At 40.2% G+C, this 26,886-nt stretch overlaps 1 protein-coding gene across 1 annotated transcript in view; it reads right to left on the bottom strand.

Annotated features, from left to right (window-relative positions):
- Positions 1-26,886, bottom strand: part of BANK1 (B-cell scaffold protein with ankyrin repeats 1) — a 246,241-nt gene that overhangs the window by 8,884 nt on the left and 210,471 nt on the right. The window contains exons 12-15 of the mRNA XM_019470552.1: positions 16,767-16,853; positions 14,898-15,194; positions 11,776-12,075; positions 1,037-1,102 (exon numbers count right to left, since the gene is read on the bottom strand). Of these exons, the coding sequence (XP_019326097.1) occupies positions 1,037-1,102; positions 11,776-12,075; positions 14,898-15,194; positions 16,767-16,853 (750 nt within the window). The remainder of the gene's footprint in view (positions 1-1,036; positions 1,103-11,775; positions 12,076-14,897; positions 15,195-16,766; positions 16,854-26,886) is intronic.

Below are 26,886 nucleotides of genomic sequence, written 5' to 3'. Positions count from 1 at the left end.
GTGTTTTTTTTAAACTTGCTGAGGGTGCACTTGATCCCACTGTCTATGTCATTGATGAAGATATTAAACAGTACTGGTCCCAGTACAGTCCCCTGAAGGACACCACTTGTCACCGATCTCCATCTGGACATTGAGCCGTTGACCAATACCCTCTGGATGCGAGCATCCAACGGACTTCATCCACCAAACAGTCCACCCATCACATCCATCTCTCTCCAATTTGGAGAGAAGGATGTTGTGGGGGTCCGTGTCAAAGGCCTTACAGAAGTCCAGATAGATGACATCCGTAGCTCTTCCCTTGTCCACTGATGTAGTCACTCCATCATAGAGTGGTTGGTTGGCAGAGGTATGCTACCAGTATTCCAACACAGTAAGATCTAGAAGGTCCTGTATTCTTTTCCTAAGTGGTTTAGCATTCATGAAAAGTAACGTCAGTAGCACTGGAGACTGCAGTTCCCCACTGCAGAAATAAATAGGCAATTACGTGCCACTCTATGTGCTTTAATCCTGACCCGCTACTTGTTAATAAAAGAGGGAGGAAAAATCTTCACCCAGTGTTCATTCATTTTGTACATAACATTGTTAATTATTTTAGGGTACCATTAATGGAATTTATGGTAGCGACATTTTGATGTGCTACAACTCAAGTATCAACTGGACTGCCACGAGTAATTCCTTTCACGTGGATCTTGGGGTACCCAGGAGAGAACTGTTGCTCCCCACACTGCTGCCTTTCCACGGCTGGAATTAGTGCACAGCTGAGCCCTCCTGTCCTTCGTTTTCTTGATTTTAATCACAATGGAGAAAGGAAACAGAAAAATGTAAAGTAACTCTGACTCTACAAATCTTTCCCACAAGACTGTAACTTTTATTTTTCTTTCTTTAATCTGATCTCTTAATGCTGCAATTCCATTAAGGATATAAATCACATCTGGGAAAATAGATGCTAAATCAGTCAAAATCAAGTCACAGCAAATCTCTACTAGTTCTACTGAAAAGCATCAAGGCAGTTAAAGAGCTAAATTAAATTCCGTACCGGGCTTCCTGGCTTCACAGTACGTCCTGTTGTCACTGGGCACTCGAGTGGCCTTTTGCTGAAACACTATAACAAAATGAAGAATATAAGGAAGTTGGTGAAAACGGCAATTAAAAACATCAGACATTCTGAATGAAGGAAGAAGGCTCATGAAAGCAGGCTGGAATAAATTCCTTCTTCCAGCCTAGGAGTACTTCTCAACCCGCTTGTCAGTCTAATGTTAATAACTTAAAAAATTGTTCTGTTGCACAGAATGGCAAGATTACTGATATTACAGATATCATGACGAGACGCTTTGAAGAGAATAAAATAGACTTATCACATTAACATATTACTTGTTTAGAAAAAACAGCCAGCAGGCTGGAATAAATTCCTTCTTCCAGCCTAGGAGTACTTCTCAACCCGCTTGTCAGTCTAATGTTAATAACTTAAAAAATTGTTCTGTTGCACAGAATGGCAAGATTACTGATATTACAGATATCATGACGAGACGCTTTGAAGAGAATAAAATAGACTTATCACATTAACATACTACTTGTTTAGAAAAAACAGCCAGATCTCAGAGTTCTTCACATGGTACAGACACCTACTGTAGCCTGTTTCTTATTTTATGGGGAAAGCTAAGGCAGAAAAAACCAATAGTACTAGGTGAGAATGATGACACTGCTTAAGAAAGAGTATGTGTATATTTTTGTCTACTTTATTCAAGATTTTATGGGGAAAGCTAAGGCAGAAAAAAACAATAGTACTAGGTGAGAATGACGACACTGCTTAAGAAAGAGTATGTGTGTATTTTTGTCTACTTTATTCAAACACTAGGAACAGCAAAGCATGATCACTTATTCCATTAGCGTAGCCCATCATCCCCATTCCTGTGAGGTGCGCAGAGTACAGCCAGCCTGGATACGCCCTGAAATGCTGCAGTCAAACTTTTGCTGGTGGCAAATGTAAAACCCAGAAAGTGGGAATTGCTTAGTTTCTGACTTAGCTACCGCCATATAGGCTTTCCCTCTTAAGTCTCAGTTCTGATTTTAGCTAAACAAACTGATAATCTGGAATAATTCCTTCCCATTAAGTAATCTGACATCACTGCAATGCAGCAAACGTGCCAGTTCAATGGAGCAAATATTTGCCTGGGGACCAAGGCCCGGTACAACGGAGCCCTGCATGGTACCCCGGAGTCCCGGCTTCTTGCTCCTGCTGACCAGGGAAACCCGGTGGACCTTGGTTTGCTCCTTGTCTGCCTGTTCAGGCTGCCTTGTACGACGCATCCACTTCTCTCAGGGAAACTTGTAGAACGGATGATCAAGACAGCTGTGACATCTAAAGTCTGCGCATGCTACCTGCAGAGGTGAGGAAGGAGCATTCCTAAGGGTGTATTTTCTACACTGCAGAATAAAGTACGCTAACTCCTGAGTAGGCCTGTATGGAAGGTTATGATGAATGAAAACAGCTGGGGACTTGATGTTCCTTAAAATGTTCTCAGGCTAAACGGAGAGAGTAAAAGAACGATACAGGCAGCCCAATCTGCTGATGTTATGTCCCTAGCTTCAGCCTAACACCGACAGATTTTAGCTTTTGCAATACTACTGTCTATAATTCTCAAAGAATCCTGCTAAATATGGTTGCGGTGTTTTCTTCTATACTTGAAATAGTATTCTCTTTTTAAAGAAGAAATTAAAAGTAACCAGAAGACAGAGGTAATGCAGGCAGCCTGAATTTTACTGCATAAGGAGAAGGGATATACTCAACCATGTCCCTGACTGGAAAGCACTTTAATTGATAGGCTTTGAAATTTCTGCTGAGTTTTGCAGTGTTGGAGTAATGAGAAATGGAATTACTCTTCCAGTTCAAAGTAAAATTGTTAAAACCACTTTACATGCCGCATCTTGCTGAAATGATTTCAGTTGGCAGCAAGTATTCAGTGTGGGTGAGGTCCATAAAACAAATTCCTGTTTCTGGAATGCCTGGAAAGATGTATGCACACACCACTGTACGACTGCCACAGGTTTAGGGAGGACTCCAGCAATTTACTCTTTCATTCCCACATTCTAATTACTTATGAACTGCTCGAATACAGTAGTGGAATGAAAGAAACAGGTAATCTTGCACAGGGACATATTCCATTATTCCTTATGGAAGATAAAGTGAATATTCCTTCAGTAAAGCAATACTAATATAGCAATTTTGTAAAGTGTCAGAACGCCACAGTCCTTCAACTGAGGAAGGATATATATTTTTATGTTTTCAGAGCCTCTCTGCCATAGGTAATCTGATTAAAAAGTTGCAGTACTTCTATTACGCTTTTTTACTTAATGTGAGCCCTTCAATAATATCTGTATGATCAGAAAGAGAGTCCTTTTGAATTTTTAATCGCATTGTGACTGGCTAAAGTACCCATAGATGCTTGAAGGCCAAAATCTACAAATTAAATGTCCCGACCCGATATATGCTATATAAGTTTTGTCTACGACGTATCTCCTCTCTCAGTTTCTCAGGATTAAAGGAGGCTGAGAGAACTAGTAAGTAATTCCACTTTATTCCCTCTCCTCTCTTCAGTTGCTACAGGACACAGATGAAGTTCTTTGCATGCTCTAAATACATTTTTATGTCTTAGGTAGTAAGATTGCTTTTTAGGAATGTAATGTAACCTCAATATTTCTCCAGAAAAGCAAACTCAGAGAGTAAGAAACTACTGCAATATTTTCTAGTAGGACATGAAACCAGAAGACAACATTTAAAAAGTGTGACAAAACACAAATTTTGTGGAAAATATGCAGAACTCTGGGAAAATCCCTAACAGAAGGCTTGGAAAGTGAGTGGGATCTAAGGAACTCAGAATTGCCTTTTTTATCTCAGTCAGACTAGCTACAGACGTTTTTTCAGGCTGTCTGCACATGCAGGTGAATAATGTTATAAGGCTTGAAACGTGGTTAATGTTTTCATGGTTATCACCACAAATAGGAGGGCTAGAAATATTTGAAATATAAGTCTCTTGTGTATAATTCTGTACCAAGAAGAGCATTTTATAGTCACACACTGTGCAAGAAGTTGTGAAGGGTCTAGAAAGAGAGAATGGGATTTTTTGCAATAGCTGCAGGTTGACAAAAAGAACAGGAACTTGATTTTCAGAATTAATTGAAGTCCTAACACAAAGCCGTAATGGTAAGGAATCATAGGTGCACTATGATATTTCAAAAATTGCTTAGTGATAGGCCAGTAAGAAGTGACATAATTAGAAACACAGGCAATCAAAACGTGGAAAGAGTTACGTTATGAGAGAGGACAACTCACATCAGTTCAGAGTCAATGATCAACCAAGATATGGTTTCTAATTTACATTTTACTTTACCCATCTAAACTATGGGGGATGTTACCCGATTTGTTGTATTAGCAACATTACCTCTAAAAATCAAACAAAAGTTTGCCGCTACATACTAGCGATTCAAATAAAGCTACACCGATGAACCTACCCTCTGGAAGAATATGTGAACTAATCATACTTACTTGAGTAAGTACCTTACTTACGCAACGCTTCCAGCAGAACAAACACGAAAGAGAAAAGACCCAGCGAAAAAACAAATAATCAATAAATATCACTAATTTGAATACGGTTTGCTTAGGGAAATTCAAGATGCATTTATTCGTCAGCTTCATTGAGCTGATGTTCCAAACAAAATTATCTATTGCCATGACTGTTTCATTTAGGAAACATTCAAAATTAAATCCAGGGGAACAAAATCTTTATAGAAACACAAGACTAAGTGATAATGCAAATCAATTAATACACTAGGGTTGCACTGATTAACACATCTCAACTCAGTTGCAAATTACAGTGAGCTTGTAAGCTTCCTCCTTGTTCTTAGTAGGTTTTTGCTTCATTCATTTTAGAATTGTCACGCAATTAACTGATGATTAACGGAAGAATGGAGAAGAAGGGGTGAATTGCTAGTTGGGATATGTTGCAGGGAGAGAGTCCTATCTTTGCCCACTCCAATTTTTTCCCATTATTTAAGCATTTTAACATTTAAACTGTGTGTGCATAGTACCTAGGCAAATAAAACTCACAAGTTCTTTTTTCTGGTAGGGATTAGATTGTAAATGAGATGTAGCACAGCAAGGGATGACAAATACGCAGAGAATACTAAGGAAGGAATATAGTAGAATGATGCTTATTATTCAGGAGATGAGAACTCTGCAGATGTTTGTTCACATCTTTTTAGATCTCATTTTCCTTTTGTCTGTTTTGTTTGCTAACACACTGAGCATCACTCAGCATGAGGACTAGACAGAGGTCATCAATGCAATGCTAACCAGTAAGTTTCCTGAGAGATGATTAAAGACCACTCCTAAAATTTATCCAAAATATTTCACATATTTAAGATTAAAACAAAAAATTCTAGTGATTCATAACATGAAATCAACTAAGGAAATGGGACGCTGTAAACAGTATGGCCTTTTTTATTTTTCTGAGGCAACACAGCTGAGCACAGAACAAAAGCCTATCAGCATGCCTCATGACTCTGGTCTAGTTAGGTCCAAGCATTGTGGAGAAGGGATGGCTGCGCTGTGCTGCGCAGGGTAACAAAGGCGCAAGTCCCAGAAGCTGTCCTGTCGTGGTAGCACAGGCGTCTGAACGCACTTACACTGTCAGAAGGCAGGGGGAAAAAGACTGCCCAGTTTTAACTGCACTGGTGTGAGAAAACCAGTGACCACATCTAAACCGGTACAGAAGTTCTGATCGCTTCTAAATGTGAACGTGATCTCAAGACATTTATGAGAACACACAACAGTCATTTCATCGGAAGAAAGACTAGGTGATGTCAAATGCGCTTGCGGAAATACCAAACTGCCATGCCGCTCCGTTAGTTGCAGCGGCCTCAGTGCACGCTGCCTGAGTTTTTCAGCTACAGCATCCCACCCACTCATCACAACTTACACAGGCTGGTGGGTGCCACCTCCTTGCCCACCCAAAAAAAACCAGTGACCACATCTAAACCGGTACAGAAGTTCTGATCGCTTCTAAATGTGAACGTTCTCAAGACACATTTATGAGAACACACAACAGTCATTTCATCGGAACTTACACGGGCTGTTGTCAGCCTCTCCCTCCCACAGCCACATAATTAGTCAGTTGAGATTGAAAAAACCCAGTTTTCTCAGATCAAAAGTAAAATGACTTTAAAAAGAATCACAGTGTAATGACAATGTGAAAACATTAATCCAAAAATAAATATATGCTCACCAGCAATTCTCTTCCCAATTTGCAGTGAGATTCTGAGTCTATCACATGTGAGCTCAAATCCATTAGAAACCCAGCAACCTTGGTCAGGGAGGGACTTCAGGAGACTACACAGAGATGACTCCCCTACACTGAGGCAAGATAATAAAAGTAATACCAGAACCCCGTCTTACGGAAGGAAGCTGGAAGGACTCTAGTGATACACTCAAGAATATTTGCTCCAGCATGTAAAACCTGAATATATTTCTGCAGTCCCATTTTTCTTCAGTAGAGAAAAGCAAAAAGGGGAAGACTCTATATCTGGTTTTACCAGAAATACGCTATTTAGAACAGTTTGCTTTTCAGCCAGGCAGCATCCTATAAATATTTTCTCTTATTCAGTACATGTTTCAATCTACCAAAGTTAAGATAGCAAAAAATCTGATTGAATGAACACAGTGGATGAAGCCAGTATACCATTTCCCAACCAGGTCTGAAAAAACAGTCCAAGTGCTCTAAGACAGCTGAACAGCAGTTCCTAGTATTTTATTCATGGAAAAAACACCCTTAAGTTGGGGATACATAATGAAATTCATCTGCAGTGCAGTACTTTATACTCACTGTAGGAAAGTACTAAAAAAATCCCTCTGTGGGACATAAATGTTTTGCAGTTTGCATGAGCTCCGAGGCTTCACTTTGGAAACTCCTGCTTTAGAGCATTTAAACTATCTGCATAATAAGAATTACTAACTCAGGATGCGATCACGATAGTTCCCAGTAATCAGCCTGATAAGTTTCCAAGACACTAACAGTTCTGTTCTGGATTTTGTTTTTTTCATTTCATTTGGGTTTATGTTGTCTATTCTGTACATGAGATACTCTGCCTCCCTAAAAATATCCACTGCCTGCTACTTTTTCTGCATACCCTGTGATTTTGATGAGCAATGAGAATACTATTCTCTTCTGGGATAGTAACTGGGAAACATATTTTTCCACCGCTGACTTTTAACCCTAGTGTGAAGTCCCACAGACAGCTATCTTTAAATAGTAAAACGTTTCCAGTGCACAGAGGGGAAATGCATTCCTTCAGGGATTTGCGAGAGGTTTGCAAAGGAACAAAGGCTATAGCATATGAAGTTTTATTTATGCTGCTGTAGGACAGGTGTCCTTGCTGCAGAGAACCCCTCTCGTACTGGTGGTCTCTGATAAGAGGTAAATCATCAAACCCGGACAGTAATGCAATCCTTAAGCCCTGCAGTCCTAGTAGGGCAGACTTCAGAAATGGTCGGGAGACATTACAGAAACTCATGCACCTGTCCTAAGAATACACTGGGGACTTCGGTTTCCAGCTCAATCAAATCTGGTATCAATAGGGAACATTAAAATTGCACTGTAAACTGAAAACACACCACCTTCATACATTTATTTAACAGTTGTTTTGGCAGCACACAACTGAAAAAACACCGAAATAACCTACAAAGGAATACTAAGCACTTGAGGAATGGAAAGGAAGCACACTAAGAGTGCACACCATCTGGACAAGAAGCTATTTGGCACCAATTTGCAGCTCCATTGGTTGATGAGCCTTTCACACAGAAGGCAGAATTCTCGCAGTGGTCTAAATTAAAGGACCAATGTACTCTCTGTTTGTTAAAGATGCAGTATGTTTAGCAGTGTTCAATACAGTAGTTTGCACGTTCATTAAAATTTGAAAATAGAATAAATGACACTGAGTAAAAGCGATTAGAACACTTATGTTTTAAATCTTTCAACTCACTCATGTTTCCCCGAATTTATTCGTCAGCAAATTCAGGTCAGATGCTCAAACTGTCAATTGCGGTAGTTCAGTTATGACAACTTGCATCACTGTCTACTGCCTAGGTTTCGAAGTGTAGATCCTGCTCTGAAAGAGACTCTAAAAACAGGCTTGTGAAGTCCCATGTTTGTTTTCTATAGATCAACAGTTCCACTATCCTATTCTGCAGGGCACCAAGTGGTAATCTATGCGGAGCAGGCTTTCTGCCTAGTGTAAACTTGAGCTTTCATGTATTTGAAAGCTACTTATTACAAAGAGGGCTATTTGCTCCCTTTCTTTGTTGCTATTCTCATGGAAACACTACTGCTTTTTGCTTAAAGGAGTAGATACTCTTTTGTAACTTCGTGGACTTCAATGTGTGGTGAAAGCCCTCACGGGAATTCAGCCACTCGATTTGTCCTGATGGATACAAAAAATAAATTAGAAAGGAGGCACCAGCACGCAATCCAAGAGGCAAAAGGCATTCCTGCTACGCAATGCTTACACTTTTTTTTTGCCAATAAATGAGCCCATAGTTTTCCACCACCTCTGTGGGTACATAAAGGGCAAAAAGAAATCCTCCTCTTGCATCTCTGCGTGGCGCTATCACAGCAGCTCCTGCAACAGCTCCTTGGAGCATGAAGCTTGTTCTTTCCAGGAACTTCCAAAGTACATGGGGATCCAGTTGTGGGTGACTGTGTAGCCTTAAGACAGCCCTCCTCTGTGCATCATGCTCCATTCTCTAATCCCGTTTTTCCCATAGGACCCATCTTACTGAACACCAGAAAGGAACGGTTCTGAAGAACAACCAGAACTGTGCAGCGAAGGCAACCTGTTTCTTACAAGAATATTATTTGATTTGTTTTAGAAGTTAAAAGGAGAGAGAATACAGAGGAGGGAAGGATGCCTCAGCTAAGTAACTAAAAGTTGCTCTGTGGAACAGGACTCCTCTCTCCAACAAAGCCCCAGCGTAACCCCAGACACATCATTTTAAGCCAGCCATCGGGCTCGTGAATCCCTGACGTTAGGGTGCTGACTAGACACACTGATGATTTAATCTGAAGTCCTGAGCACTCGTAGTGGCCACTGAAATCAATGAGATCTCTGCTTTGAATGAGTAAAGTAGTATATAATGCTGTCAATCTCAAGAATGGCATCTTAGTTACTTCATAATGGGCACCCAAAACCCGAATGGATACAGAACAAATCAAAGGGTTTATCACAGAAGGATCTGAAACAACACATTGGACCTAGGGCAGGCACAAATTATATTTTAAACAAAAATGGTAATGAAAAACACTGAAGAGTTTGGCATCTTATACTCACCCATTTCAAACATTAAGAGATGAAACAAAGTATCTGTGATAAATAGCAGCACACGGCTATATACTTAAGGACTGTATTGTAATGTTCGCGGCAGGGAGAAAGAAGTAAACCAGCAAAACTACCTCAATTCTAACTTTTTGATTATTTGACTTTGCAACTTCTGCAATGCTTTTTTTAACATAATATATGAAAACAAAACCTGAAACTATCATCAATTTATTTGAGGGATGAAAAATGTGTATATGCACTAGCCAGAGTTTTCCTCGTTGGACTCGATGATCTTAGAGGTCTTTTCCAACCTCAATGATTCTATGATTCTATGATTCTACTTAAACTGATTAGATTAAATTCTAAAGCAATGGCTGCAAACACATGCAGATTTTAATGATGGACTGGAATGAAATTTTCTGTTCCTTAGAGCCGAAACAATCTTTTTTTTTCCAATTATAGGCAGTTTTAATATAATAAACTGGAAACTGGGACATTGCTGGACTGGATGAAGAATTTTTTAACCACTGTGGAGAAGGACAAGAATTGCCAATCCAAGTAGCAAGAAAAATCTTTCAGCTGAAGATATATCACTTCTGTCTAAAATTTCACTGTCTCAGGAATCCCTGCACAAAACAGGAGAGTGAGAAACTCCAGATCTGGAACTAGCAGGATGGCCAGGCAAAACAGAGGCCTGAGTTTCTTGAAGCGCTTCCACTTTTCTCATTTATTGTATAAGTAAATGAACTTGAGCCAGAGGCTGATTTCGCAGAACAATAGGAAACTAATTTGTCTACCACTACCTGTAAAGCTAAAAACCTTCGGGGTGTGTGTATGTGTGTATATATATATACATACACACATATATATATGGTGTAAAAGAACCACAGTCCCATCAAAGCAGTTCCTCTGATAGTCTCTTCCTTAGTGAACAGTTAAGGTAGACGAAGCAGAAACACTCTAGTGCAATAAAAGACAGTAAAAGCAATCTCCCAAATAATGCATCTTCCCAGTAAGGGTTTTCAAGTCACTGGCCTGTCTGTGACGATGGAGGAGCAAGATTTGAGACACTGCTCTAGCAGTCTCAGTAAAAGCAGCCATTTCAGGACTTCTGTCGTTGTAACAGGCCCCCTATACACATCCGTTCTTGGATTACACTTTAACTACTGTAATGATTCATCCTTATACCTCCTGAACATGCTGAAGAAAGAACAACTAAATGATGAACATATTAGCCCATGCATTCTGGCCCCCACCTGGAGTTATACAGCCTGGAGGAAGAGAGTTAGCTAGGAAGAATAAAATAAATCACTGACTGAAATAGGCATGAAAAAGGAGGTGCTCCTCCGTATTTGGTAGCATGAGTTGGGTAGTATTAATCCTGTTTTAGTGCAAAACATGCGCTGGATGGAGTAAGCAATCTACTGGTGTCTTTTCTCAGCCCGGTTTTCTACCATTTATTCTTATGCATGTTCTTATACATTGGCAGGTTTTTGTAGAGGAGGCTGGAAATGCAGGCAGTATGGATTTGGGGGCTTACACAGAGATCTCTGCAGTAGGTTCACAGAAATTCCTTTTGTTATTTTGAAATTTGGCTTCAGTCTGAATTGGACTACAAAATACCTTAAATATCTTCCAGCCTTAAATTTCCATGAATAAGCTCAAAAAGGTTCCCTAGTTTTCACAGAAATGGTAAAAGGACATAATACTTCCTCAGGTGGCCATTTCTAGCATCTTGCATTGGAGAAAGGACATTTGAAAGAGGAGGCACAGGCATTTCTCCCTACTGTTCTCATCAGAAAAAATAAAATACGGCTAAAATCTCTCTCTTAGAATTAAGTAAAACCCTTTTGATAAAGAAACTGAAAGGAAAGGTGATTCAAATAGCCCATTCTGTATCGCACCGTTAAAACAGACACACTCATAGCTAGCCCAGTGATTCTTAATTTTCCATCATATTGTTATAATTTTTGTAAAATTAAACCAAAAAAGTGATGCTGAGATGCAAATTGAAAATTAACATTAGTCAGAGAAGTTGTCAGCTCATTTGAAAGGTGAGAATAGGTTGACTGAATCAACCAATTTGTTGGTTTGGAAGTAACTGGCAAATTGAAAATTAACATTAGTCAGAGAAGTTGTCGGCTCATTTGAAAGGTGAGAATAGGTTGACTGAATCAACCAATTTGTTGGTTGGAAGTAACTGAGCAAGGATCTTAGTCTTTTAAAAATTATTATTCATCAAATAGAAGAGACGTCTATATTCTACCAGCAAATATACAAAGCAGCGCAGCACTAACCTTGTACTATATAGGGAGTGTTCTGATCTTAGTCTTTTAAAAATTTTTATTCATCAAATAGAAGAGACGTCTATATTCTACCAGCAAATATTTACAAAGCAGCAGCACTAACCTTGTACTATATAGGGAGTGTTCTCCTCTCTGACCGGCGAACATATGGGACGAGGGGCAGGGGCTGGCGGCCTGTTCATGATAAAAGACCTGCGTTCTTTCCTTTTCTCCTCCTCCTCAGCCAGTATGAAATCGTACACAGATTCATCCAGTTTTGCAAAAGTGTATGGGTGTTCCTCCTCGCCGTCTCCCTCGCATGTATCTTGGTCTTCTCTGTAGCATGTTGTTATGAGTCCATCACCACGTCCTCTTTCACTGCTGTCCTCCACAAAATTCCTCTCTGAAAAAGCGAGGAATTGTGTTCCATACATAGGGTAAAGAAAGGAGATTAGGACTTAAAGCTTTAGAGTTTCCTAAAGTAACTCAGAGACCTAATTTCACTTCTAAACTAAAGCGCTCTGATTTTCAGAAGCTTCTGATCATCTAAGTCGGTAGAGAGGCTGTCCCAAAGGAGTAATTCCAACTTCAGGGCCTCCTCATGATTTCACATCACATTATCAAAACCAGATGCTTAGCTATTAGCCCCAGAAGAAATGGGCTTATTTAAAAGAAATACCGAGTGCCCCAGTTGCTCCCACAAGAGTCACACAAACATGTTCTTTAATGGTGAAACCAAGTAAGCGGTACCTGTGGCCCTTGGCATTTTGGAAAGTCAGGCTATTTGTTAGCTGTTGCAACAATGACTTAAGAATTGAAACTTATTTTAGAAAATGTTGGGTTTTGTCTTTCTTACATCTTTAATGTCCCACTTAGTTTTGAGGGCTTTACTAAGATGTACTGTAGGACAAGGTGAAAAAAATTGAAAAAGCCCCATACAGCGTAGATGAAATTCATGACCTCTTATAATCTACGCTAAGCCTATCCAAACCCCCCCACCTCAGTAACTTCCCTGACTCTCTGTACTCCCTACATTTCATACATTTCATAGTATGACTACTCAGAACTTGCTTTCCTTTGGCTTTTACATTTTACAGCATTAAAAGGAATCGATGAGTTTCCCGATACCTGTGTTTCTTTTGATTAGTCTTTAAAAACCCCACAAACTGCTAAGAGTTAGAAGCTGTTACTGAGGCTGGTGTTCCCATAAATATTCATGACTTCCTTGTGCTGTTTACCCATCTTTCCTGCAAAAACAGTAGACCTGCCTGGAATTGTTGTACTGAGTCATGTTTTCCTCGTGTTGTAATCTACTGCCTGTACATGTGTATCTGCTAAACTAGGCTGTGGTCACTACTGGTGTTTTCAGTCCTTTGGCTGCTATTTAAAGAATTGTTTTATCTGTTTATGGGTTCAGGAGCTAAACAATCTTTGTAAGTGGGATACATTTATAAATGGGATGCGTCATTTATAAATGGGATGTATTATTAATACGTACTATCACCATGTATTCTGGCTAAGATACAAAAATGTTTTAAAACAACAAGTGGGATTAATACGCCTGCTATATTTAAAATGAAAAATATTTTGTTTCCGTGTCACTATAAAAGTTCTGTTTCTTTCTCTGTAGGATATTCCTTCTTTTAACTCCCACAGGGGGCACTCTCATGCCACTGCCAAAACAAAGACTTCAAGAAGAGAGGACTTGCCTTTTAGGTATTCCACAGCAATACCTAAAGCAAGCGGCTGACTAAAAATACGTAGCAATGACTCATTAGAGCTCCTCTTTGAAAGCAAGCATCATCCACATTTAGAGGAATTCTAATACCCCCCACCCCATTCCCCAGTGATGAAACCAAGGTGAACACTTCAGGAAAATTCACGGCATGTTTTAAAAGAACTATTCACACAGGAGCATTTTTAGATGAACTCTGCCTTACTAGCACAGGATTCGGCACGGGACACTATGTAGCTGAGAAACTTTCTCTGCTGGTACCCACACACAGACAACCGGCATTTGGCAGAGAGGGTTACGTTACTACTTGATGGTATAGCCACATGAGAGCTACTCCAAGACAGGCATTTATATCAAACCGACACTAACAAGTCCTGACCAAACCTGACCCCTCATTTATGCAGACATATAGCTGCAGCTGAGTATTTTGTGGGAAGCAAAACGCATCTTGAACATAAATTTTATTCTGCCCCTCTTTCTCTTAGAATCCACCTATGACTTCCTGCATATAGCCAGCTTTTTCTTTCACAGCAGAAAACAGGACGAAAACCTACCTATAGCAGGCTATAAGGCTAGAAAGCTATTTCTGTCTACTTATGTGAACTTCAAAGTGCTTGGTGATGGTAATTTAAGACTCTAATAGGTTATGCCACATTTAAAAACAGAGTTAACAGTAATAAGCAGTGGAGAAACTGAGAAGCAATTTGTGTGCATGCTTATCAGTAGTGTCTGTGACAAATAAGTTTTTTTTTCGTATGCGACTATTTAAGACGGGTATTTAAGCTTGAATTCTTTTGCATACTTATTTTTCCCAATGAGAAAAAATGATAATCATCCCTTCTGAAATAGATGCAAATAGTATTTTGGGCTTCTCATCACCTGAATCAAACTACAACACTAAATTTTAGATTTTTACTCTGGGCAGAAGTATTTTAGAAAAAAAAGGCTAAGCATTTCATTAAAGGTCACAATTTCTCCCTCTCTTTTCAATCTGCAACACAATATAGCTTTTTATTTCTAACCACAACATTGGCTAAAATGTAATAAAATACTGTTACCTCTCTTCGCACAGTCACTTTCTATTAATTCTACCTGTAAAATTCCAAGCTGTATTAAATAAAGATAGTATTTAATATTTTTAAATGGTAAGTACTTAAGTCAACTTGACAAAAATACAATCTCAATCTTTTGTTTCAAACCTCTCTTGTAAATCCAATGCATCATGTATTATTTGGCAGCTCTCTGAGATGGGCAGAGCGAGAAAAACCTGAAACCTGAACCCAACAGCCCATAGCACAGTATTAGCTGACATACCTGGTCATGAACATCTTGATGCAGCAAAGTTCATACGCACATGCTTGCTTTGCAGAATTAGGGCCGTACTGCCTAGACATAGGCCTACTTCTAACATACTTGCTCTTAGAAGAAGTGATCACACATAACCTACAGCAGCACCTAGTCTGTACTTGCACATGTTTGTATCTGGGGTTATTTTCCTCTCAAGATCGTACCTTGTGATAAATTGTGCAGATTGTCCTGTCTTAGGATGCCAGGCAGATTTTGAGGGGGAGGAAGGGGTGGCCTCTTACAGAAAAAGCCATCTCTTCTGTTCTCTCTGAGATCATCAGGTATGCTGGCATACAAATTGTCAGGACTGTTGTGAAAGCTGTATGAATCTTCCTCTTCTTGATCTTCATGTTCTGTCTCCTCTCTGCTGTCTTCTACATCATCTTTCTTTTCCTCATCTGCCTCAGCTTCTTGTTGGCATCTTGATCCAATTCCATATTGATCTCCTGGGTTCTGCTTGGCTTTTAATGCTAAAGAATGCATTATTTCATCTAAAATTTGCCATCTGGAAACATTTCCTGTTTCAAGGATTCCCACAGAAGCAACACAATGGCTAATAAAACTTTTATGAACTGATACAGTAGGAAATCTGTCAAATACATATTGTCGGTGAGCAGCTTTTTAAATATTTACCAAATCAAGAGTGGAAGTTTTTATTGTATCTTGCTACTCTGATACACACCATCTTTGCGCACGCAATGTTAAACTCTTCTGGAGTTGCTGTCAGAATGAAATCACACACACTTACCTTGCCTCCATAATTTGTGTTACTTGACTTTCAATGCAGCACAGCGCAACACTTAGTAAAATAAAGCCATAGCTCACACAGCTGTGTAACCTGTTTTTATACAACGGGGTTTGGGTGCTTATTTAAATCTCTCTAGAATGAGATAAACATTGCCCCTGAGAGACATGGCTGTACTCCTGTGGAAATGGAGCTCTTCTGTCTTTAGTGGCCCACGGACCACAGAATAAGAATATAGCGAAGGGATGTGAAAGCGGACGTTTTAATCACTACGTACAGCATCAAGATTTGGGTAGTCAACCTCAGTAACATAACAGAGTAAACTACACAAGACCGTCAGCAGACTTACAGCCAACGCATAGCACATAGCAGGCAATACCGAGCCCCTGAGGTAGGTTTCCATTCTGAGTTATCCTTTGGTGATGCCTTTCTTTCACCACTGATTCAAATGGGAGGATAGGGCATTTAGCTGGCTAACATGGCCAGCTGTTACAACCCGTGTTCTTCTTCCATGTGTCCACCCTGGGGTGTTCCCATATACAGCATGACAGAGACAGTGAAAACGTATCAGGGCTAACCAGGTTTCTAGCTCACATTGTCACAGTGGCTATCATCTACCTAGATGTGCTAAAGCAACCGGTTTAAATTTAGCAAATAAAAAACATCCTTTTCATACAGAATATGAGACAGTTGAAAAGATAAAATTGTCAACAAACAGATAAGAGAGAAACCGGATAAAGTTTAGCTTTATAGATCCATGACACTGTAAAATACATGCAAAATATATGCCATCAGTAAATGCAAACAAGCAACTTTGTTTCCAGTTTTCAAGGGGAATGCATATGACCACACAGATTATCGACAAGCTTGTCGTCAATCTATGCTTAGATGTATGAACATCAAGCTGCAAAATGTCTACTATCTGTGCCTCCACACAGGAGTTGGCCGCACCTGTAGGCAGTGCCTCCCCTTATATGAAGGCTGTTCTCCGAGAACTTGGAGAATTCAGCTGTTTTCTAGATTCAGAGCAGAGATCACAAATTTCTAGAATTTACCGGGAGGGGTGGTTGCACTGAGGTCTGTCTTTCTGAGAAATGACTTTAGTTATCATGACTGAATCCCTCACCTGCCTTCCCCCTTCTCCTAGGACATCTGCCCTCCCTGGAAGTTGCAGTAACATGTAGAAGTTGAAAGTATTAAAATAATTTTCCCCTTCTGTTTGTCCATAATCCCACTCACTTAATACAGCACATGCTTTGTTACTGATAAAGCTAACAACATGACTTACTCACGGCTGGTTGAGTTTCTGAGCCTAACATAAGCACATAAGTGTCATCATCATCTGCTTCCTCCTCACAATTGGTGAAATTATCTGCTGTATTAATCTAGAAAGAAAAATAAAGGAGAATATTTGTTTTGGTGACATCATCTCCTACCTTCACATTCTGCTATCAATTCAACATTCTACTAAGGGGAAAGTGGAGATAGAAACATCATGTATTTGCAACTATGTAGTGGTATACGTACTGTAGGCAAAAGGAATGCGTATATCTGGGTACATATAAAGGACACAAGGTTGTGCCATGAAGCGATATCCAAGTTTGCACAGCAAGGATTGAAACTAATTGATCTTTCCTTAGCACTGCGCTGGGCTGTCCAGACAGTTCCCAACTCTGCTCCCAACGGTGAAGCACTCATAGGTAACAAGACAGATCAGTAACAGAAAACCACAAAGTCTATAGGACATTACTGAATATCTCAAGGCTGCACAGAGTGCAAGATATCTCTGGAGAGCTCATTACAAACGGTTCCCATATCCTAGTGCTTGGTACCAAAAGCCGCATGTGCACTGAAAAACCAGAAATGGGACTGCAAAGCATATTAGCAGTTCTACCTCAGTGCCCAAACGTGGCAAAGCGTTGCGTCTTGTTCCTCTAGAAGGGTGTTACGTTCACACAGCGCTATTCAAAATTAGTCTCAGGAGGCTCAGTTCTCTAAAATGTCATCAATATATTTCTTCAAGCAGAAGAGGTACAAACTTCTGCTCACTCATAGCCGCTAAGAGCAAACTTGTAACACAACTACAGACAGTTCTGTTGTCTTAAAATATACAACACACACTTGTTAATTGCTGATTTTCAGGAACAACTGGAATTTCAAAAGGTGACAGTTTTATTCAAGGAACCCAGCAGGACCTCGATTCCCATGTAAGTGTAATATGAAACTATCCTGCACAGGCACAACGGAGCCCTCAATAATTATTCAGGAATTTTGAATCACAAAATGTTAACTCTGGGTGTTTGAATACACCAACCCCAAAGCAGGTAGGGAAACAGCATGGTCCATATATCATCCAGTCTGCAAGATTAATTACAAGCAGATTAGTGGACAGTGAAGTCAAGAGGAAGAACTGATGAGCCATTATACCCTTCTGCATGGCGCAGAAACAGATTCCCATGAGCTCATGCCAGACTCTCAAGAAGTTTGTTCCTAGTATCCTGCTGCCCCCTGGCATCCACAGTCACTGTCTCAGGGACAGAGTTCTGGCTGTGTGAAAGGGGGATAAAATTGGAGAAATAGTGGGTTTTCCTGGGGAACTGAGAATGTCTTCTTCCCTGCTGCTCTTGTACACAGCCATCTCATGAATACCAGTCTTAAGACAGTGCAGCCATCAGACTGCGCATCAGGTGCCTCCCTGGCCCGCTTTGCTTTGCTGCTTCAAGAATACACCTGGATCTCCACAAAGCTATATCTGCCTCCAATGATAAAGTATTATTCTCTGTTTTCTATGCCCATATAATGTGCACGTCAGTGAGAGAATCCTGTTTTGCTTGAACTTCCCCATCATTTATCTGGTTCCTCTATACTTCACAGAAACAAGATACCTCTTAAAAGCCCTGAAGTTAGAGCTTTTCAGAGTATTTATTTTCAAAAGATTTAGGCCTGCACGTGCTAAATGTAACTGTACAGTTGGGGAAAAAAAAAAAGTCTTCTGGTAAGTTCTGTATCTCTCCTGTGAACAGAGGATGTGTGCAGAAGAAATCAAGCAAGCAGAGCTCTGGATATATTAAGCTCTCCCGCTATTACAGTGGAGTACCACACCAGAGACATTCTTTCAAGGTGTTCACTTTTATCTTTGCAAACATGAAGTACGCATGGATATATAATTGGTAGAATGAGGTCAAAAGGGTAAGTGGAGGAAACAAATGGCACTTTCTGATTTTCTTCTTCGGCATAGACATTTCTCAGCTGAAGGAAACCTGGTGACTCACAGGAAAACAATAGAATAGATATGATTAATATGCATCTTTGAAACCTCAGTGTTTCAGAAGATTGAAGGTCAGCCTGCCCTGCTAGCTTATAGTGGCTTCACTGATAATGCTGAATCTTAGGGAATTCAGGGTGCAATTCAGAAATTTAGCCCCTGACTACGCTTCCTAAAAATCTCCTGGACCTGGGAGACACAGAAAAGCTGAATTGATAGAAAGAGTCTTTAACTAAGTATGTTTACACTAGAAAAAGATTCTGTATAATGCATAAATTATTGAGAAAAGCCTCCTGTGACACTGGGCATGATGACACCGTGCAGCTGAAAATGGTGCAGCATCTCCAAAGGCAGTGGAGTGTGTCCTTATTTAAGAATGCAAAGCAACGTAGCTAAATCAGAAAAATGCCATGGCTCAGCTTGCAAACCTTGCCATGATGCCCTGAATGAATGCCCATTACCTTTAGGTTTGGAGTGTCTTTTATATGGGCTGGGTGACGTAATTTGAATGTAACAGCATAGCCAGCATGATGTTTCTACAGTAAAATTTAGGGTGTGGTGTACAATATGCACACAGACCTGAACTTTAAAGTCTTTTGAGTCTGTCTGGCTGAAAATGGCTCTTTGATTTACACTGAGATTTCTTTTGGATGTCAAGCCACCTTCCAAAGGAAGAACTAGCTTTAGCGGAAACCGGTATCACAAAAAAAGGTATAAAAAAGCTGTTGCTGTTAGCACAGAACTGCTCACAACAGACTACTGAAAAGGGCTCTGAAGGTTTGAAACTCTAGTTTGTGAGTTAGCAATAAAAATTCCTTACCTCAAGATGCAACAGGAATGTTGGAATGAAAGTCCTCTGAGAGACTGATGTTTCAAGTCCTAAGATTAAATGCCACCTCTCAACATCGAAAGGCAGATACTTAATTTTCTTTCAGTTATGTGTTTTAACTTTCTTGATTAAGCTTCATGTCAAACTAAAGACTTCCAAAAAGGCCAAGTTTTTTAATAGCTTCAAAGCTGTCCCTCTTATACAAAGCCTAAATTGATTTACCTCAGTTATTTACTCAGGAATGCCATTAGCAAAATTATTGTAACCGTCTTGTCAGCATTTTTGCAATGCTCTCCTGAAAAGCCATCCTTTTTAAGGTGTGTTTTCTGAAGATTTCCTCCTTCTTATACAAAGGATTTTCTTACCCCTCAAAAATATTTCTCCCCAGTGAATATGTACTGAGAGGGAAGCCTCCCCCTGGCAAGGGCCCACACCGTTAAAATTTGGTGCGTTGTACCTTCTTCTACAGTGAGGAGTGAAACATTAAAGAATTCAGAGGAATCTAACCCAGCAGTGATATTGTATCAAGTTATGGCAAGAGTGAGAAGCACCTGGACATCAGCACTTCATTTATAAACAGTATCTCACAGGTAAATATATCATTCACAGCCCATATTAGCCTTTATGTATAAGACATAAATGGATATATATAAAAATATACCCATAACTTATATTCCTAGAAACAAACTAACACAGAACTCCTTACGGTACATTGCTCAACAGTTTTCAAAATCAGATTCTCATGCTTAAATTGGGCCTGGGACAATGCTTAAGCTAATAATTAATTAATTCATGCGATTCTTATGTCCTTGATTCCATTGTTTTCCAATTGTCTCCTTATTAGTTGTCCTTTTCTTCCAGAAAATTGTCCCTTAATAAGTTGAAGATCAACTGTGTGTGTATATATGTATCTTTTTTACACTGAATAATTACATCCCTTGTGAGTCTAAATTCAGACTCACAGCTCTATTTCATCTTATTGTACTGATATTTCTTAAAAAAAAAATTAAATGTATGTAAGAGAGGCTTCCATGTCTGTGTTGTAATTTGGGAATTCACGCTTTCTCCTATGTCCTCAGTTTTTCTGGATTGCAGCAATTAGGAAAACTGCTGGAGAAAATCCTTACCATTGCTCGTAAAAGTCTCATTGATCTTTTTGACAAGACATTCTCTTCAGCTAGGGCTGAATTAAAAAAGAATTATTATCCCATGGAAGTTAACTCCCTGACGTGATATAGGGTAGCTCATAGAAGTGCACTGGAAGATTTAAATTGTTGTATGGACTAACAAAGAGTTGCTTGTTCAGGCTTAAATATCAAGTACAGCATTAAAATGGTGACATGGACTCAACATTTTTGTGTCTCTGTCTTGACAAATCTGTCATCCCTTCTGTTGATCATCCTCCCGTTTCTTGCAGACTTCATCTTCTCAAGTCACAGCTCTGTGCTGTTCAGTGTCATTGTACCCGATAGCTCACAAGCTGCCTTGGCAAACTCCTTAAATCTGAACAAGGCAGAACCACTTACAATGCTAAATGAAATGTATATTCTGTGGGGCTCTGCAGTCAATCTTTCCATTAAATACTGGAACTTAGACTATTTTCTTCCCTATATGTAAGTCAGACTCTGCCAGGCCTACCAGGATATACTTCACCGCATTCTCCCCAGATATCCTCTGCTTCAGGATGAAATGATGTTCTTGCATCCTGTGTAAAAGATGCCTGAAGAACATCATGTGTTCCTTCCTCCAGACAAGATTTTCTTTCCTGAAAGTCAGCGCATTACTGGCTGAGCTAGGTGATCCCCTTCTCCTTTTCAGTACAAATTATCTTTCTCGTAGCCAGTATATCGAGTAGGAGAGCACAAAAAAGGCAGCTCCCTGCAGCCAGCCTCGCAAAGCCCATGATTTATAGGATTACTGCAGGCCACATCTAAATTTTAATTCTAATCTTCATTCTAATTCCATTTTCACACCTCAGTCAGTCCATCTGCCTACCAGTTTTCTTCATTAAGCTGTTTGCTGGGAGAAGCAAGACTTCAAACACTAGATTAAACTGAAGGTGCTGCCTTTAATTTGTTTAGGACAAAGACTACCCTGATCTTCTTCTGGACTCTAGGGCATTTCCAGCTGCCTGTTGGATAGCATTCAGGATCACTATCAGACATCTCAAAAATATTATCCAGTCACACTAAGGCCCGTTCTTTCAGAGCTGAGACAGATCTGGTTGCTTGATTTGTTTATAACACGTCACCACAACATTCCTTCTTATCCCACTCCCAACATTCAAAGTCTGCAGCTCTGCTAAGAGAGGCGTTGCTCATTCATCTGTCTCCCACCTCTCTGTAGCTCAGCATTTCGGATCAGAGGACAACCTTGGTATGGCTGTCCTACAGGTACAACTTTAGGCATCTTCTTCTGACTATTAAGCAACAAGATAACATCGCCGGTCACCTGGAGTTGAACCTGTGTCAAACACCAGAAGAGAAAGAGTTTCTACCGTGTGGCTTCCTTGAGATGCACCAGTCTGAAAGACTCCACAGCTGCCCTCTCCCTCTGCTGATTTGGAGCCCTGATTCTCCTGGGACTCTGAGAAACAAGTTGCCAAATGCTGGTTGAAGCTATCACAGTCTATATGGGCTTGCTAGACCGGCTGTGAGGGCACGTACAGCCCAGATGCAAGTAGAGCGGTGCTTTTAAAATTATCTGATACCAACTATGCAGATGCATGGATGCCTATCTTTGGGGTCAGTGCATCCTAAAGAAACAATCACTATTTTCTCTAAATATCATTCAAAAGAAAACCAAGCGGACCTGGACTCATTTGCACTTATTCTTTCAGCGTCCTTTCTTTTTTCTCTTCAGTGCAGACCTCAATACTGCATACAGTCCTTTCTTAAAAGTAAAATCAATGGCTTTGAAAACCTGGAAGTAGATGTGGACTGGGAACATTTCAAAACTTCATGTAACTGGGTAAGAGTATGCCCACCCATAAATCACTACACTGGACCATGGAGTTGGAAGGAATTTGAAAAATCTTTCTATTATCTAAATTGCTAATAGGGTACTGAATAGTACAGGAACCAGGACGACTCTAATCAATAAGCCTTTCATTTTGACAATGAATCACTGGAAACTAGCCTTATAAAAACATTTCTTATTACTTCTGATTTCTCGTTAGCTGCATTTCATTTTGTGCCTTGGTCTTTCTCATAATGTCCTTAAGTGCCTGTGCTACACTTCTGTCTTTGTCCTTAGTAACCTGATATAGTTTCTAGTTCCTGTGGACTTCATTCTCCTATTTGGGGTTGTTCTCTTACTACACTTTCAGTCTTTCCTCCACAGTGAGGTAAGTTTGCACTTAGATATGCTTTTTTTGAAATCTACCGCTATTATGTTGTTATTTCTCATTCCTATCATAGGAACTGTATATAATAACATATCTTAGATCGCCCTTACCAACATTACCCTGTCTGGACATCCTCAATGACTTTCTCTTTGTTTAAAAAGACAAGAGTCCTCTAGCTATTTCCTTCACCTTAAACGTCAAAACCTTACCAATGCATTTAAAAACTTGCTGGATAACGTCTCTTGCTGTATTCTTTTCCAGGCAGACGCTGGTGATCTGGACCTCAGAGCAAGACTACGCACTGCTGGTACACAAACACAGCACTTTTTCCTGTTTCCCCTTGACTGTGTTTCATGAACAAGCTATACTCTTTCATTTAAATCATGTAAATTCTTCCATCAGCTATCTGTTACACAAATTAATTGCAAGTTTGGTCACATAGGGGAACTGTATCCTTATCCTAATTTCTATATTTTTTGAATTTTTATACAAGTACCTAAGTTTTAAGCATTGGCCTACTTTTCTCTTCCTTATTATTTCTTCAGGTTAAAAATCCCCTCCAAATGAAATTGCGAAGAAACTTCTGCCTTCCCAGTTTGCAGACAACACCACAAATCACTACTGATCAGCATTTAAGAGTCTAGAAAAGGGAGACAGCATAAGCAATCTAAGTCTCAATTTATTTTTGAGAACAACAAGCTCTAACATGATCATGAGAAGTTCTCTTCTCCAATAGAGAGGGATGTTTTTTCATCTATTCAATTCAAAGCAATGGCATGAACACCAAAAGAAGATATGCTGGCTTCCTTCTAAAAAAGTATGCTGGATTCTTCTAAAAAAGGTCAATTTGTTAAAAAACGCCCAAACAAACGAACAAACAAACCCCCCCAGTTTCTACACCCTCCCTAGTGCAAAGTGGAAAATCTCTTCCAGATAATTTAAAAAGAAAACTATGAACCTGTTTTTCCTAAGTGACATAACTTTTCAGTACTTTCATGGCCTTTTCCATGTGACTTCCTGACCTAATGGAAACCTTATTGATTTCTTCACAAACTGCACAACTGAAAACCATGATTGCCTCTGATAAAAAAAAACCTCACAGAAAAAACTCAGCTGGTCTTCCCACAAAATCTACTTTTATGTATGCTATAAAGATGTAGAAACAGATTAAATATCATTCAAAATACTGCCACCACACTTCACATTCTATGCCCTACGTTGGCGTTTCTGATCTCAGGAGCAGAAAAATATTTTCTCAAACGATTCCATCAGTTTGTGTTTCATTACTGAATCATTTGTCGGTTTTGACCCTAACGTGCTCATTTGGAAACTCAGCTCTCTTCCTTAACTAGCATTAAAGCATCAACATAATATATTTCTTACCACTGCACTGCTTCCAAGTGACTTCTACGCAGCCAACTTTGTCTGCATTGTAATGTTAGCTGTTTTTGGATGGGTGACACATCCACATTTCATTTAGAAAGGACTTAAACTCTGCAAAAGTAGGACTAGATTCCGACTCCCTAAGTCCTACCAGAATAACGATTTTAAGGCTAACTTTATGGAGTACTTCAGGGTAGTTTCCGATGGACAAGCATTCCCACTTTAGTGACAGTGAAGATAACCTTCCCTTCCAGTAAGAACTGATGTTGGGATGAGTGTGGAAAGCCCTTCCCAAAAAGAAAGGGCTGTCCTTCTGGCCTACATGTAAGAGCTGGCCTACTCTATGCCATCTGCTCCCAGAAGGCAGTAGCAACAATAAAACACTGCTTTCCTGTTACTAGATATCAAGTGGCATTCTTGGCAGGTTATTTATTTCCATGGGAGGCAAACTGTGCTGGCAAAACCAAAAGCTCTGTCCTCTAGCCCAAGCAAGGTGCTGGGTGCCTCCCAGGGGAAGCAGTCCTCTCCTGTGCTCTGAAGGCTTTATTAACCAGAGGGCTTCAGTGCTGCATGGATACAGACCTCACCAGGCAGGGATTACAGAGGTGGGAAACTTGCATCGCTTAACAGACCACAACCATAGCTATAGCGTCCTCTCACTGGGAATGAACTTAAGCACAGAGGAAAATGGGACGGAAATAGGCAAAGTCATCTCAGAACCTCAAGACAGAAGAAATTGTTTTCCTTAGCTGGATGCTTCCTCCATTTCCCTGTCATAGGCATGCCAGACTTGCTTTCTAAAGTATTTGTTCTTGCTTTCAGAGAAACTGGATTGAAACACAGTAGTTGGGACTTTTTTTCCAGCCCCAGGTGATTCGCTCGTACCACTCCTCAGACCTGCCAGCACTGTCTGCTTAGACCCTAGATGCAGCAACCGAAGCAGAAGGGACTTCAAATATACTGCCATTTGGATCCGTCTTTGCAGTTATTGCTCCTTTTGTCTCACCCTTGCTACGGTCTAGCCTATACTATACCCTTTGTCACTGGGCCTGCCAGAGCTTTCCAGAATGCAAAGGTGAGAACTAGATACGCTCTAGGAAATATTTTCCATTTGCACGCTCAGTACTTCATGAAATACAAGCAGACAATTTGGCAAACACTTTCTTTCACTCAGTTTCACCTGTATCCCTGAGCTACAGCCTAGTGACCAGCCATTCTGGTTATAAAAATTTTTCTAACTCTCAAGTCTGCATTAATGTTACTAATATTCACATATTCTACAATGTAAAATATTCATCAAAGTATTGGAAGTGTTTAAGTATTTATTACTCATTTTTCCCAGGGCCCTGTATGAGCACCTGGAGAAATGACTGAAGAAGCCAGCTTCATAAAATTGATTGCATGCGCGAGGACAGATCCAGCATTGCTGTTCATTAGCTTTATTAATGTTAAGCACTTTTACTACCCTATTACCTTGCTTGATAACTCAGGCTTGCAAAAAAACATGAGAAAACACAGATTTCACTAAAGCATGAGCGCAGTGAAACATTCAATACAGTGTTATAATCAAAGACAAAAACCACTTGGGAATCTAACTTGGTTTTAAAGCTGGGCAGGTGGGGAGAAAAGGGGTGGAGAGAAGTTTTGCTGCACATGTTCTGCCATGAAATGCTGAAACAAAGAGTAGTTTAAAGCAGTGTGGGCTGAGTGGCCTGGGGGCTGGATCCAGCCCTTGAAACACTTGAACTTGGCCTTCTGATCTAAGCAGGACTTGTCTTAGAGACAGCCAAGAACAGCATATATTATCCTGCCAGCCAAAACTGCTGCCTTCTCCTGCTTGCTCCCCATCTGTCAGAGCAAGCTGTGTGATGTGCAATGCACTCTGCCTTCTCAAAGAGCATGGCTGAGCCATTCCTGATGTACTCCATGCTGCTGTACAAGGTGGGCCCTCAGCTTCCGTCTCCGCTTCACCACGGACGAGGGAGTGTGCGTGCCCCAGTGCCTCAGCTCTAGACCACATCTTTGACTCATGCACACCTCAGGCTGTGCGCAGGAGCTGCACGTGCAGCATTGCTGAGCCAGAGAGATCAGCACATCCAACGCCCAGAAATGAGTTAGAAGACCCTTCTCTGCTCTACTCGTTTACAGGAAAAGTGCAAGAGCATAAAAAGTTCCTGGGATTTTTCCCACTGATGCTGTTGAGTCTTACGTTTTCCATTATTTCCTTTCAGTTTTCCATGCCTTATTGAGGCCTTGTGGTATCAATACAAGATGACAGCATCCACGGTGCCATTAACTTCCATTAGCCAGCTGAGCAAGAAGCAACCAACTCAAACCTGTGTGTGCCACACAAGTCAGACCGCAAAAAGAACGGGTATTTAAGATCAGTAACTGTATTTTTGAATAAAGCCGCTCACTCTACGAACAAAAGGCAATGATTGCTCCATTACTCAAAATGACTTCTCAGAGTAGCAAGCAATCATCATTTATTGCAAACCCCTAATGCCTTTCTGGTTTCTCGTGCAGCTGCTTACACCATGTGGCTTTTTCTCAGGTGTCTGGACATAATAAACGCAGCAGTGTTG

Source organism: Aptenodytes forsteri, unplaced genomic scaffold (assembly GCF_000699145.1).
Source record: "Aptenodytes forsteri isolate BGI_AS27 unplaced genomic scaffold, ASM69914v1 Scaffold93, whole genome shotgun sequence".
In the NCBI taxonomy this organism is placed as follows: domain Eukaryota; kingdom Metazoa; phylum Chordata; class Aves; order Sphenisciformes; family Spheniscidae; genus Aptenodytes; species Aptenodytes forsteri.
Note: the sequence above shows the minus strand (reverse complement) of the source record. Positions and strands in the feature narration are given on the sequence as shown.